The sequence below is a fragment of the Patagioenas fasciata genome, chromosome 5 (assembly GCF_037038585.1).
Source record: "Patagioenas fasciata isolate bPatFas1 chromosome 5, bPatFas1.hap1, whole genome shotgun sequence".
NCBI lineage: Eukaryota > Metazoa > Chordata > Aves > Columbiformes > Columbidae > Patagioenas > Patagioenas fasciata.
This window is the reverse complement of record NC_092524.1, coordinates 30,715,649-30,731,620: the sequence shown is the minus strand read 5'-3', so window position 1 is coordinate 30,731,620 and position 15,972 is coordinate 30,715,649. Positions and strand designations below refer to the sequence as shown.

The following is a 15,972-nucleotide window of genomic DNA, read 5'->3' as shown; positions in this document are numbered from 1 at the left end:
TCAGTCACTAGAACAACAACTCTTCCATGGCCAATCTGTGATTTAAACCAGATGCCAAAGCAGGGTTCAAGCATGAAGTAGGAATGACTGTTCATGAGCACACAGAAAATTATCATATGTGGCTTCTGTTCCCCAGAGAAGAATCAAACACCTAAAAGTTAAAAAACTTCAGGTGATGCTTCAAAAATAACACAACCTTTTGAGATGCTCATACCAACATCAAATAGCTCTCCCCAACTCTGTGTTCCAAGTTGTTCAATGACTGCAGCTATTTTCTAGGTTTTTTGTCCTTCAGTATATGGGACTAATAAAGAACAGGCATTCTGCAACACAGCTCCAGGAGCCACATCCCTACCTCAGCGCAGGATAAGACAAGTTTTTTTGTGTCTTTTGGTGCTACCAGCCCATGGGGAGACTGAGACTTGAGAGCCAGGGGTGGAGGGTTGCCCTTGAATCCCAGCAAAATCAAAGGAGTTCCCATTTCCCACAGCTGACTGGGGCAAAATCCACCCTGCCACAAGACGGAAATGCCTGTTCACAGCTTGGCCTTGATGCACTTTATCTCACCTTGGAGGTTTTGCTGTCATCCAGGTACCAGAACTTGATGTGTCGATTTCCAGCAGTGACAAAGTAACTGCAGTCCTCCGAAAATGATACAGCTGTCACTTTACTTGAGACTTTGTTGGCTGCCACTACAATGTTTTTCTGGAAACATAATTGTTTAGATAGCTTAATTTATTTACTCAGAAGCAAAGGAAACTAATTTCAATTACAGGTACATAGCCAGTACAAATGCTGCAGCAGAGAAAAGACGAAGTCCAAACTACTCCCCACTCATCCCTGAACGCAATCTCCCCAGCATCAGCTGGGAGCATTGATTTGGCAGATAGTACAATTCATATTTACATATTCCATTTCCACATCAACTGGGATCTAGAACAAATCAGCAGGCACTAGTGCCTGCAGGAACTTGCCTTGCAGTCTGAGCCATGACAAACATGTTGGTTTCACAATCACCGGGAGCTCGGAGCAAACTCATTTCCCTTTCCAAACAGCAAAAGCACCCACAGGCCAGCCCAAGAAGGAGCTACCCCAGCCTCCAGGCAGCAATGAGGACAGGGCACTCCAGATAGGAAACAGGTATTTTCCACAGTGAAAACAGTACTGGTTCCTCCATAAATTCTCTTTTCTCTTTAAAGACATGACACCTTATCAAAAGACCAAAGCACAAAAAAGACCACGTCTGTATCAGAAAGAACAAGGCAAAATTTACTGCACCTCAAATTTGCACCTCAAATATTTTGGGAAAGGAGGAAGAACATGGCAGGGACAGAAAACAGGAATGGACACTGCACAAGCAGAAGGGTCAGATGGAAGGAGCTCTCTGTTCACAATACCAGTGCTCAGTTTTCCCCCACTGCCTTTCCCCAAGGACTGGAAGAGATGAAATTAAAAAAGCTTTTCCCTCTGCCTGTGGCAGGTTTTCAACCATGTAGTGCATGGTTGACAACAGCGCAGCACCGTTTATTCACAATCCGTTTCCTTTACCCTTCTTTTTAGGGACTTGGTTGCTCCCAGACTTCACAATGCAATGTCCTCAGCACACAAACCACATCACTCTAAGGGCCCCATCAGACACGGCACTGACAGAACTGGAGAAACCAGCAATAGAGGAATCTGGGCTGCTGCAGATCACCACAGAGAACCCCCCAACCCAGACTGGGGGGCAAAGCAAGGGGGACTGCCATTAACATAACTTTTTCACAACGCTGCAAAGAGAAAGGTCTAGGGCCCTTGCAGACCTCAACATTTGGATTGTTGCTGTGGCCTTTCTTTAGGGAAGCAAGGGGACCCTACAGACAACAGGGGTTTCTTTTCCGTCACAGTCAAATGACCGACCAAGTCTCCCAGCCAGGAAAAACAGGGACAGTGAAGCAGCAGCACAGTGGACAGCAGAAGGGTTGTGGTTAAAGTGCAGGAAAGTGCTTCGGGAGATCTGTTTTCACATCTTGGTCTCTTACTCGTCTTCAACTTCAGCCAGGTAAAGTCTCTAGTTTTGATACCCAGCTTGCAAATAGATGCTAGCTGGACCTCCTGAGAGTCACAGTCTGGAGCATACGCTTAAAGTGTGTGTTCTTCAGCACAAAATGGTGCTGTGAGATAATGCTTATCTCACAGGCTCTCATGCACATAATTATAAACAGGATCACAGTGAACAGAAAAACCTGCAAAAGCAAGGGAAAACAAAGCTACTTGTACTCAAACCCACATGGGGCCACGCATGCATTATGACCATCTCCAAGTCACCACCTTCACTCATATAACTAGAAAGAACCAAAAGGCTGAGCACTCCATTTTCAACACTGACAAACACACTTAGGTTTTATCACTACAGAGTGCAACTACACAAAAAAATAGCAAGGTCAAACTTCAACTCATGCAGGAGAGAACTGACAGAACTTAAATTACAGCACAGGAAATGTGGTGAAGACAGCAACATACTAAATGAGCACAGACTTACAAGTTGCATCGTGTGAGATTTAACAGATGCACTGAAGGTTTTTTTAAATCACATCTCTTTTAGAGAGGGTTACAGCACCTGAACAGGTAGCAGTATCTGAACAAGTGCTTAGCATTTATTAACACAGAAGACTCCAAGTCTACTGACAATAAACGTTTCTTTTTTATATCCAAACAGCACACATTTAAATATTTTCTAGAGGATAAGACATGGGCTTTCTTTCCAGAGTGCTGCCCCAATTCAGCGGCAGATAGAGTGACCTCCATCAGCTTTCACCCACTGTGCTTTCTCTGTGTTCCCCTTCTCAGTGCTCAAGGATGGGATTAGAGCATTACAAACCCTGACACAACAAAAACAAAAGCCAAGAGCATCCACTACATCACAAAAGAAATCCCTGGCTGATGAGAGTTTCCTTCCTCAACCTCATAAATTGTTTTTTAATAAGCCTCTAAAAAAGCACAAGACTTTGACAAGGTTTCAAAGTCCAGGCTCCTCTGACTGGACAGCAAGATGTCACACGTCTCCAAGAATTGAGAATATCCCTTCACTGAAGTGACTCAGACCTTCCCTAAGGGACCATCACTCTCTCTCAAGTCCAAATTTGTCTGTGTTTATGAATGTCAAAACCAAACAACAACAGAAATTTTAAAAAACGCAGAAAGCAAGATGGGACTGAAATAGTTTACAGACAGACTATACACTCTTTCTAATTCAGCAACACTCTGTGGTCCACCCAACCTCCCAGAGAACTTACCTTCCAAGACCACACGTTGACAATCATGTCATGCTGGTACCCCACTGAAACAATGTACTTGGAGCTGGGGGAGAAGGCCACGCAGGCCACACCATACTTGTGCTCCTGGAGTTCAGCCACCTGGGTTCGCTCGGCCACATCCCATACCCGAACTGCCGGCATGTGTCCACTCTAGGGGGGACAAGAACAGACACAGAAGAGGAAATGTCAGTTCTGACAGATTAAGCATACAAATATGTGGAAGCTTGGAAAAAAATGTACAGATGGTGCACTCACAATAGAGTTAGAGGTTAGACCTCAGTTCCTTTGACTCTTTAAAGCCCAGGCTGAGACTGATAACCTAAGGAGCATATGCGTTTCAATAGGTGCTTGAAAGTATTAATACAATCTTCCCTGCTTTAATCCTTTTCTTACACTACTCACAAAACAGAGACTGGAACGACATTTTTGACCCACATCCCTGATCTTTGCAATGGGAACTCACAGTCAGCTCATGAAAATGATTATAATATGTTGTATCTCTGGACTCAGTGAAAGGCTCTCACATCCTTTGTCTCTAACACAACATGGACATCTGAGATCTTAAGCCAGATCATGACATGACTGTTGTGATTACTGTCACACACCATTTGAGGGAGGTCTCTGGGAGACCAGTAGCATCATTTCTGTCACAAAGGTAACACACAGATGCACGCTGCCTGAAAGAGTGTGGGCAGGGTGGTGTCAGAGAAAAAGACATTGAGGGAACAGAGCCTCTGGTTTTACATTTGTTCTCCACAGAAACAGGAGGTCACAGACTTCAGAAATGTCAACTCAGCCAGCACCTTCTGCCAGACAATTCCATTCTTTTGTTTAATTGTTTGCTATTAAACCAAAATAGAACAAGGCACACAAGATGAACTGTGGAGCTGGCCAAAAACGTGCCTGATGGGCCAATCCAAGAGCCTGCTCATGATTTCACATGTAAGTCTGTCAAAACAGTAGCTTGCAAGATAACATATCCATAGCAACATGGCAAAATGGTACTTTTTCTGATCAGTTTTAAATAAGTCATTTGAGTGTGTGGGAGAGGAAAGCCTCATTACACGGAGAAGTCAAAGCTTTAAAAACACAGAATTGTGCATGTTTTAATTGTCTCGTTCAAAACCTTTGCCAAGTAACTGCTTGTGGTGTGGAAATGTGGTCAGATTTCACTGCAGTTGGTACAGTTCTCCCTCCTGCAAGGCAGGGTTCAGGTCTCAGGGTGGCTGGCAAGATATTTAAATGAGCTGAATCAGCTGCTCTTCAAAGTAACTACTGTACTTAAACACATGCATCCATATACATACAGATTTCCCAGCATCTTAGCATACACCCCAAGCCCTCAACAAATCAAATTTGTATTTCATCATTTAAGAAATGCTCACCAAAAGTGAGCTCTGTGTGATCGCCATGGATGAGGAATCTATGCTTCTAAGGGGAGAAAGAAAAAAGTAAAAAAGGAAAAAAATCTTTTGGATTTGAAATATACAAAGGACATTTAATATGTGTGGGTGTCCAAGGACTAGCCTCCATGTTCTCCTTCCTGAAAATCCAGCCATGCAGAAAACTAAGATGTTATTAGACAGAATTAGCATGAGGCCAATAAAAGTGAGCTTGACAAAGTGAACTCAGAAAGCATTTCCCTATGGGACCACCCCACAGGACAGAGGCTGAACGAAGATGAGACTGCTGACACCGGCAGGGGACAGTGCTACACCAAGTAATAACTCAAACGTCAGACATATGGGAGGATACTGAACAAGAAATGGTCTTAAAACCGGGCAAGAGTAGACATGTTTTGCAACAAGGAAAGAAAAAAAAAAGCTTCCAAGTATAACTGGAAAGGCTTTTTCTTTTTTTATCTGAACCTGTCGTTTACCCCAATGGAGTTTCAAACTGAAAAGTTTGAGTTGTCAGTAAGAAAAATACCCACTTCATTTTTCACCACTTTTCCTACCCAAATGAAAAGAATAGAGCACCAGGGATTTAAGAAAAAAAAAAAAAAAAAGCACAGAAGGCACCAGAAACATCAAAGCTAAACACCAGGAGGAAATATATATATATATAAAAATTTTAATATAAAGGGGGTTTATTACATTAAGACTTCCAGAGTGTAAGGAGGCATTGAAACAAACTGCAGCTATAAAACCTCATGCTTTCACTAAAAATTTAACTACAACAATCTCTGATGCTCTGATGAAAAAATTATGCTTACTTTTTCTGTGCCGAGGTATGCTCCATCTCAAAACACTGATGTTTCTATCCTTGGCCTGATCCATGTAGGATTCAGGCCAAGCTTGGGAGCCACTCAGTAGCATAACAGCTGCCATCACAGTGGCTGCACTAGGGACATCTGGAGCAAAGAGCCTCCGTCTTGACAGCTCCAGCATAGGGCTGTGACAGACTTCTCTGTGGCTGAAGCTCAGGAGGGGACCTGTTTCACACATGTGCCCTCCCAACATCCTACAGAGGCACTGAGACTAGGGGTAAATTACCATTAATCACACAAAGAGCAAACTGAGCTCAGCCTGAGCTCAACCATATGGGGGACAGTCAGCATTCCTGTGCATTTCTAACATCCAGCAATTCCAACCTCATGACACAGCCCACGTCTTTAACTTCTAATGCAGAACAGACACAAACTTCACTCATCCTTGTCCTCTCCCTTGGGCATGTCTGGAAGTAGGAAGCAATTGTCACCCCAGCCAAACATACAATGCCAAACCACAGGCATCAGCATCTTCTGTCACTATTCCTAAAGCTCCATTCCACATGCACTTTTCACTTTTTCCACAACACCGTTACTGGCTTCAGTTACTTCCTGAAATCCTAAAGGGACAATGCTAAACTCAGACCAAGATTAAGGACCATTCAAGTACTCTTCACCGGTGCTAGAATAAAGCCATGCTGTGTTTCCTTCCCACATATTTTTCATCCTACCTCAGCCCACAGACAACATTTCAGAAGATACATCCACCCAAGGTGATAAGGGACAACACACTGGAAAGCCACCAGCAGGAGCACCCTGAGCTGCCATAACCCAACAGGTCCACTCAGAGATGCAACACCGAAATAGGTTTGTTTGTGACAAGGCAGTTCACCGGCTTGTTTCTTCTAACACCCTCTGCCCTGCTTCAAAATGCAATGGACAAGGTGTGCCCTCTCCCTCTCACACTTACCTCTCCTGTAACCAAATATTTTCCATCTGGAGAGAAAGCAAGTGCTGTAATTGTTTTCCTAAAACAGAGAAAATGACACTGAGAAACATTTCCAACATGTGATTTCATTTCAATAAGTCATGACTGGGGAGTAGGTTGGGATGAACTGGAAAGAGTCTGAAATCACACGTAATAGCCTGACACAACAGTTTTGCTTTATCAGAGATCTAACACTTGCCATGGGGATGCCCTGCTGCCCAAGTCTCAAGTAGCATGCCTACAGTGCTGGAAAAACTCCAGAAGTCAAGGTTCATCCTTGTGCCTTTATTCCAGATGCAAGGACCATGTCCCAGTCCTGGCTTCAATAATGAGGTCACAGTTTAAGGTGGACAAAAAAAAAAAGATCAGATATCATGGAGTTCTAGCAAGACCTTCATGTCATGCCTGTGAGCAGTTCCTCATGGGACCACAATGTTAATGAGGTGGCACCTGATCAGCAAAGCACCTCATATTAGAAGGAGCTGGAGTCAAACCAGCAGGCAGCCTCTCCCCAAGGCAGCTCACACCGAGGGGATTTAGCCTGGAGCAACAGTAGCTCCTGCACTTCACTCAAGCCATAAAAATCTTGAAATCACCCCCCCTCCCTCCTCCCACAAAAGCAAGCCCAGCTTAAAGCTTCACTCACCTGGAACTGTTTAGAATATGGTGTTGTTTATTTTTTCTAGGGTTGAACAGCACAACAACACACCTAGAAGAGGGAAACAGAAGAACAAAATGAATTTACATGACCATGTCCAAACATGACAAAATAAAGAAAACCAAAGAGCTATCCTAGCTGGCAGAGCTGCGGCAAAAGCAGTCCCAAAACGCTGTTTTATCCCCTAATCTCACAGACTGAGCTGGGGTTAACCAGATACCACAAAGGAAAAGAACAGCCCAGAGGGGAATCACAGTTCTCTCTCACATTGAGGAGTACCATAAACAATTACCTTTCCAGCATCTGGGAGCCCTGAGTCTCTCTGATGGCTCAAGTTGGACAGAAAGGTTAACTATGAAAGTTTGTGCAATGGTCCTAATGGATTATGTCCCTTGCCATAAAAGTGACCCTGTGTACTGGGCACCAAACGAGCATGCCTAGAACAGAGTAAGAAGGTCAGGGAGAAGAAAGGAGGGGATCTTTCAGATCTTTCAGAAAAGCTCTCAGGGAGGGGAGGAGAAGGTACAGAGGTTAAATTTCTGTGCCTTGCCTATAACACTAGACAGGACAGAAACTGTTAAGTATAGCACAAGAGGTGGCTGGCCAGTTAAGAAGTGAGACATATGATGCCAAAAAACTATTGACTCAAGAGATATATCTGGATAAACAACTTGCTCGGGAGAATTGCAGAAATCTCTCAGCAAGAAGAACTGCAAAAACAAGAAGTAGTAAACTCCTGGTAAGCAATATAATCATTTCTATTGGGAGAAAAAAAGTCTGTGACAGAGAGGGGAGGAAAGGAGAAAAGGCCTCACTTCCCCACTAATGTTGCCCATAGCACATTGACTTGGTGCCTCATCCCACCACAACCAGCCCGGGCCAGTCCCAGGTACTGGAGCCTCCCCCATTCTCTACAAACACCTACACAAACAACAGCATTTGTCTTGTAGCAGAAAACACAATCCCACTGCCGCCTCCCAAAAGTGTAACTGTTAAGTGAATAAAAGGAAGGGAAAACCGGCCTCAGAAAATCAATTGCTCTATGACTTTGTGCCCTATCTCTCACTTCACTTCTAGAACAGAAATTGCGGTTTTCACCTATCCCTCCACGAGCACACGCTGCCAGCGCTCGGAGAGTCCCGGCTGCTCCTTGGCTGCAGTGCCAGGGGAGCGCTGGGGGATGCCCAGGCTCTGCTGCCAGCAGCCCTCGCTGCACTGGGAACTTCACTCACGTCACCATTGTGCTGGGACTTGCCTGCAACATGTGCCAGGCTGCAGACATCAGTCAGGGAGGGAAACGCAGAGGACAGAAGTAGAGGAGTTGGCCTGAAGCAGTCAAGCAGAACGGCAAAAGCTGAAGCATCACAGAAACCCGTTGCAGCACCTCCGCTACAGACCTCACCAACATTTCAGCGCAGGCAGGGCACACTCACAGGCGGGGCTTTAGCCAGGACTGCACACACCTTGGTGCCATGCTGCCCAGGGCAAGAGCTGTGTCCTTCCAGGCCCCTCCATGCCCCCAGCAGCAAGCAGTGCCAGCAGTGCTGCAGCCATGGCTCAGGGTTGACAGGGATCTACAATGTCTCTGGCATCTCCTCACCTAGCCTTTCCCTTGGCCTGACTGGGCTATCCTGCCAGAAGTGGTGTAAATTTTGAAATGGAAAAGAGAACAGGAAAGAGAACACCAAAACCTTGAGCTCAGAGTCCTTGGCTGAAGCTGTCACGCTCCGTTAACATTGCTAGTTCAAAGTGGACACCATCAGAGGGTACCAAAGCTTTAACCTCCAAAGCACCAGCCATTCACAAGAAAACCATTAAGACTACTCCTCTCCACCCATGCCATTCCACCTATTCTTCTCCACTCACACTCCACCCAGAAGGCCAAGGCAATAAAGGCATCAAACTTTCTTGATAGTTGAGGCAGAAAGGTGTGATTGGAGAAGTAATCTTGTGGAAGAGCAGGGAAAGTCTAAATCAGCAATTTGTTCAGACCAGGAATTGATTCTTCTGCACTTTTTACCCTGGGGAACCAATCTGGAGAGTTTCAAGTCAAAGCTATGCAATGTATTTCTGAGGGATTAGTGTAAAGAAGCAGGTGGTTTGTGATCCATTAACAAGTCAGGGGAGGTTAAACCTTGCAAACCATGAGATATGAAATAGATAGATTTTCACATCTGCTAACTTCCTAATCCCAAGCCTCCAGCTAATCAGAAAAGCAAAGCAAAACCCCATTATGTGGAGTTGGATACTGTTAATGGACCAAAATCTCCCTGAATTACGACAGACTTGTGCTCAAAATAAGCTTCAAAAAAATACAGAATGAATAAAGGAAAGATATAAAATCTTGGCAAATGCTTCCTATGTAGCTCTTCAATTTAAATATCTGTTTTATGGGAGGAACTCTGGGAAAAAAAAAAAAAGAGAGACAAGAAAGATGCAAAAAACAAACCACCGTCTTCAAACCAGGCAAGAAAACAAACCACTTCCTAGAATAGTATAGCGAACCACTGAAGTCCAGGGCTTTGCCATTATTAACTTGCACAACAGACCCTTTGGCCACCTATAACATAAATTTTAGCTCACTTGCATTCTGGAGTGGGCCGTCTGCCAGCAGGCTTCCTCCCCGCTTCCCAGCCCTTGGCCAAGTCCAGAGCCCACAGTGAAGGTAAGAGCCACCCAGCTCACGCACACACACGTGAATCAACAAACTGTCCCAAGAGCCACACAGCTCCTAGTGCCAGAGCAGCCATCACAAACACAGTTTAACTGTCTTGAGACACTCCTGTGCTCAATTCACTGAGTTTGACCCATAATTGAAAAACCCTATCTGAAAGGGGGAGGGGAGGGAAGAAGGAAATAAATCACAGTATCATTTTACTGGTCAACAAGAACTGATTTACGCGATGAAAAGGTAATTTTAACTCCCAGACTTAGTGAAATAAGATTGCACATGGTTGAGTTGGAAGCAAACAACTAACATTACTTGCTAACTGCTTATGACCTTCTATGCCAATAAAGTCATTTAACCAGGATAAATATGTCTTCTAAACTTGCTTTCTTAAATTAGCTGCTACCCAACAAAAGCCACCCCACTGCTGTGCTCTCCCATGCCGATTTTCAAGCATCACCCTCCTGCCTGCCATATACAGGGACAATGAAGACTCAAGCCAACTCCATGCATACCTTACTCAGCAAGATGACAGGCCATGAACCACAAATCTTACAGAAGGACACAGATACTGTGCTGGGAGACAGGAGCACTTGACTTTGAAAACTGCCTCCCTCTCAAAAAGCTTAAGTAGGTATCTAGTCTACTCCATCCTAGAGAGCACATCTCCTCAACAAGCAGAAATTAACCATTTCTAGCACTTTAATATCTTCTGAGTGTTCAGGGCAGCCTCAGTTGCCTGCTTAGACACTCACAGCTGAGCTCAGCATAGCCCCAGAGCAGCTCCTCCATCCCACAGAGCGAGCAAGTCATTTTTCAGCAGAACCTGCAGCAGTTCTCCAAACAAGGTGGCTCAGAGCCCTTCAGTACTCTGGGCACACTTTGTTTTAGCCAAGGAAATTGGTCTAGAAAAGTAAAGGGAAAGGAAACACTGAATGGTCAGATTGCTGCTACTTCACGCTGCCTCCAAGTCCAGTAAGGCTATCAAGCCCTCAGGAGACTCAAAGTACCTATTGCCTTCCATTTATGTTGGCTTTAATCTTACAGCAGTTAAAATAACAAAAATAATTACCATGGAAAATTAATTGCACAGAAGAGCATACACCCATCTATCCAAGAGCATACACCCATCTATCCATCCTCCACCTTTGCTCCTTTATAAGACAACATTAAGCATTTTGCAGCCAGAGGGATGGAAAGGACACAAGGGAAGAAAGCTCTGATATTTTTTTGTTCTTGGCTCCCAATTGTGGATGTAGATCAAGCAGAGTACTTCAAACCTGCACGTCTATCATGGTCATCAACTCTTCCACCTGCCACACCCCTTTCCCAAATTGAAGCTTTCAAAACAAATTCAAGTTCTCAAGACTCCTTTGCCTGAAGAGATCTTTTTAAATGCTAGTGCCAACATGCAAACTAAGACTAGCTCCAAAAGCACCTCACATAGGACCTACACAGAGACAACCTGACCCTGGTGCACACTAGCTGTTTAGAAGGTCAACATGGTTTGCACCCTTGTTTCAGCACAATTCCTACCTCCTCTGCAGCCATGGGCAGGGCTTGGTGAGCACAGCATCTTTTTCATCTACAAATACATTCTGATTTCCAAGATGTTTATAGAAACTGTTTGCTCCTGTATAGATTACTGCTGTACAAACCACCAATCAGCCAGCTGAGATCAAGTGTCCTGTTTGTTTGCATGGTTCCTGCAGAGGCTGTTGGCAATGGCATACATATTTAAAGGTATTATTTCTAGGTCTATGACACCACCCTACAACCTTTAAGTACAACTCCCTAATGCAAACAGCTTTTAAAAACAACTTGGCTGTGGAATCTCTCCCAGCTCTTCTCTTTCTTGTGGGACCATTCAGGTAACTTCAAATAAAAGGGAAGGACAGAATCAGCTCTCACAGTGATGTCAAAGGTTTTTGCAGACAACCTGAACTCCCTCCATCAAGGATGCCATTTGGGTGAGCCAAAAAGAAAGTGGTGAAATGTTCCTTGCAGAGTTTTCCAAACCTCCATGAATGCACAGCCCTATCTTATATGTGCAAAACCGTGCACCATATATGCAGATAAAAAGCTGCTGTTGTTTCAAGGGGAGAGAGGAGGGAGTGTCACAGAAGTTTCCACTGGCTCCAGCTAGAGGAAAAAAATATATATAAAAAAGAAGCAATTTCCCCAAGCTAAATATAGGAGCAGGAATGGAGAGGAATTGGACGTCAGCATCACTTTTGCATTAAGTATCTGACTCACTAAGTCAGCAGCAGTGGATCACTCCATGCAGCTGCCCCCACATTCTGCCTTTTCTCCTACTGGCTTCACTCCTGTTCTTATCAAAATTCTAGTTCCTGGACATTTTCATCTTCTCATTGTCCACCAGTTTCCCCACACAACCCTCTAGTCTCAGCTGACTTCCCCCAGCCACCTCCTTCTTCATACTTCTTCAGCAACCTAATAAAAACCAGATTTCTGCAGAAGTCAGTTTTCCTCTTTCCTTCCTCTGCAGGTCACACTACCCTTCAGCGGGCCTGGGAAAATTAAAAGCCCGTGATGGCATTCCTCTCCAAGTTATCCATCAACTTAGAGTTGCCCTGTCTTGTAGGACACATGGCTGGAGGCAGCGTTCATGGGTCAGGTCCTCCTTTCCTAAATGCACGCAGTCTGTGCTATAAAGGGGATGCTGTACAGAGGAAAGAAAACTCCATTAAGATATAAAAACAAATGTTAGCTTGCCTTTTTTTTTCCCCACAAATATATTACTGAATATATGAAAAGAGCAAACAGTTCCATCCCTTCAAAATCGGTCCATTTCTCAGTTTCTGGCTCATACTCTGCTCTCTTCCCCGCACCCAAAGCTATTCAAATGCGAGTGTGATAGCTTCCTACGCGCTAAATGAATGAAAAAGAAAAAAGACATTGATAAGAACAAAATCTTTTTTACACTGCACTGGTTGCCAAGGGAAGCTTGATCAGAGTGAAGCAGTGTCTACAAGAGCTGGTGTTCATTTTCTGTGTGGCAACTCTTCCTGCCAGAAAGCTTCTTTAATTCACAGCCAATACTGGGAGTGGGTTAACAGTGATGCGATAGGATGTGGACACTGAGTATGTAACTGAATAGGTATTTTCATGCAAGCTATACGAATTAAATGCATGCTGAGAAGAAAGATGTATCTGTTGAGAGGTTAAGATTTGGGTGTCACTGCCTGAGGAGAAAAGCCTTCAGAGCTCCCTGCCGCAATTCACGACAACGAAGACTGAAAAGGTGGGAGTCTGAGAGATGCAGCTAAATTCATGCTTCAGAAACCAACACAGCCTAACAAAACAGGCTAAAAAGTACTGAATACTGAACAAAAAACCCACATTCAGAGATATCTTAAGCCAGTAGGCACCCAGACACCAGAAAAGGGAGAGCAGAACAGGAAGTTGAGTCTACAAGAAGGTAGAGCAGAACTGACAAGATTGATTTGTACGGCTAATCCCCAAAACAACACGGGCAGCCTCTGCCCTCCCCCACTGTCTCCACCTACTGAATTCGCATCACCCATTGCATTGACTGACAGGGCAGACGTGTTCAGTATGAGAGAACACAAGATGAAGAAGCCCAACAGCCTCTCTCTGTCTCTGCCCAGCGTCATTTGCTTTGCACAACCACAGGGTAGTGCTCCAATTGCTCCCCTCAGCTATGGCAAGGTAACACCAGTGACAGATCACTTCCCACACTGCCTTCCATGGCCTGAGCCAGAAGAGCAAGCCACGCGAGAGAACAAGTACTAAAACCCCAAACATGGGAGCCTCAAAATGCCCACCACTCCTGCAAAAAAAACACTGGTGCCTATATGATCTCATGACATCCAGAAAAACAGGTGAGTTGTTCTCCTCACCACCTGGCAAGCATGCTGCCATCCTCATGATCTGCTGTTGCCAGAGTGGTTTGTGCCTGTCTACATGTCCAGTCTCTGCTGCAGATGAGGGGACAGGACTGAGTGCCACAGAAGCTTCTCCTCAGCTCCTGCCCTGCACAGGGCCAACACAAACCCCTGCTGTGCATGGTCGACAGGTTTCACTGGCAACGTCCAACAGCCCCTTCACAGCTGCCAGACTATATCTTAAAAACAACCAGCTGCATCTCTGACCTCAAGCTGCAGACAGCAAAGAAGAGATGCAATGCACAGATCTGAAAAGATATGCGAAACACTTTAAAAATACTTTAAAAAAACCCAACACATAAATGGATTTTAAAAATCTGATAAGGAGCAGAGATTGTGACTGTATATTGATCATTCCAGCTGGAGAAGCAGAGGTCCTCCTGCCCGAGCCAGGGTCCTGCCTGTCCAGAAGGACTGGCCACAGTCATTCATAGGGGGTCCAGCTGATCTTACTGCAACATATCCGTGCTCTCCTGGAACTACCACATGTGGAAAACTCTGTCTTAGCATGGAAACCTCCAATGTTAGGTTATTTCAAGGTCTCTTTTTAAGGAGGCAGAGCAGTAGTGGAGAAGGAGGATTTTTAAAACCAGCACCCCTTCTGACACCAGGCAAACATAAGGCAAGGAGACAATTCAGGAAAGCAAACTCAGACTCTATCCTTCGCACTAAATGTATGCAGGGACAAAAGACAGCTTGGGCCCCATCTCGCCTGGGGTAAGTTGTGTGCAACTCCACAGCAGCCACACTGGAGCCAGAGATGCAATGGCAGCGCCCTGGGGAAAGCCATGGCTTTTCACAGAGTAGCACAATCAGGAGGCACCTTTTCTGGGAGGCAAAGGGCTGAGCCAGACAGAGATTGTGAAAGACTTGGGCAAGAAGCGCATGTGGGGAAAGCAGAGGGGAGAAAAGGGCTCAGAGGAAAACCATGAAATTTCAGTCAGCTTACCAACTGGGAATGATTACAGTTGCAAGGAAGATGAAAATTATTGCAGTTAATTGTTATGGCTCATGCCTGCCTAGTCACCAGTGATTCAGCAGGAACTTCACCTTCAAAACATCCCAATTCCCTTCCAACTCTCCAATGCCAGGAGAGGAAAAATGAACAAAACTAACAGATGAGAAACCAGGGATAAAGCCCTGCCCCAGCAGAACTGCGGACAAGTCACCTTCCCCTGCCTTGCAGAATATCCCATCTCTCCTCTAGCCTGCAGCGAGGCTAGGTGGAACAACGAAGTCGCACAAAGCAGCAGCTGCGCACACAGGCGCCAAATTGCCTGCCAGACCGCACGTCTGACAAGCTTCAGAGGACACCGGGCACTGCTGACAAATGCATGTGCACACACACGCATATTTATATAAATGTGTTTGTAGGTGTATATAGAGACACTCGTATACATATGGCTCCTGGCTGACTATAACACACAGAGTCCACATTTCTCCCTCCCTCTCTCCAAAACCACTCACTTCCCTAGAGGCAGGGAAGCAATGCCAGTAACACACCTACACGAAGCATTAAATCAACTGGTGTGGGAGTAGGAGTTGCAGAGCTGCATTTTATTTCAGCACTCTTGGCAAACACCCACTGAACACTGCAAATGAGCAGCAGCCCCAGGGGCTAGAGCAATGGGCAACTGATGATAGGAAGGTTGGAGGAATAAAAGGATCGCTGAGACAGTTCATGACACGAAAATGTGCTGATCCGTCAGACAAAGACTAAGAAGCAGTAGAAAATGGAGCCTTGAGTAGAACCTGGCCAGTCCCAGAGGCAACCAAGAAGGATGAAACAGTCAGAACACAGCTAAAAAACTGAAGAGCTTTGCATCCAAGCAGGGAATACAACTTTTTCCAGGATGGATGCTACAGAATCATGGCACATGGTGTTAATTCTTGAGAAAGGACTTGTCTCTATATGTTGAGGTCTCCTCCCAAAGTTATGGCTGTCACAGGCACATCAACAAGTAGAAGAGAACAACCCTCTGTCCTGACAGACCAGCCAAGACACCTGCTTCAGGGACCTCCTGCTCCCCAGTTGTGCTCCACCCGTCCGCTCGCTCCCAAGAGCCAGTCCCTGTCCAATCAGCATCTGGCTGACAGCCCCGGACCTGCCATTCTCAGCAACAGGCCCTAAGCTTCGTACTGAGTCTGAAAGGCCTTGGGCTCCCTGGCCTTGCTCACTCTGAACTTCTCTTGACCTGCCTGCAGCTCTGTTTTACTTGGTTGA

General features: G+C 45.2%; 1 protein-coding gene across 5 annotated transcripts in view; it reads right to left on the bottom strand.

The window, feature by feature from the left end:
* MAPKBP1 (mitogen-activated protein kinase binding protein 1) overlaps positions 1-15,972 on the bottom strand; it is a 101,777-nt gene that overhangs the window by 40,785 nt on the left and 45,020 nt on the right. For all 5 annotated transcript variants that reach the window (XM_071809196.1, XM_065838072.2, XM_071809199.1 and 2 more), the window contains exons 4-7: positions 7,140-7,202; positions 6,476-6,533; positions 3,276-3,446; positions 568-705 (exon numbers count right to left, since the gene is read on the bottom strand). In XM_071809196.1, the coding sequence (XP_071665297.1) occupies positions 568-705; positions 3,276-3,446; positions 6,476-6,533; positions 7,140-7,202 (430 nt within the window). The remainder of the gene's footprint in view (positions 1-567; positions 706-3,275; positions 3,447-6,475; positions 6,534-7,139; positions 7,203-15,972) is intronic.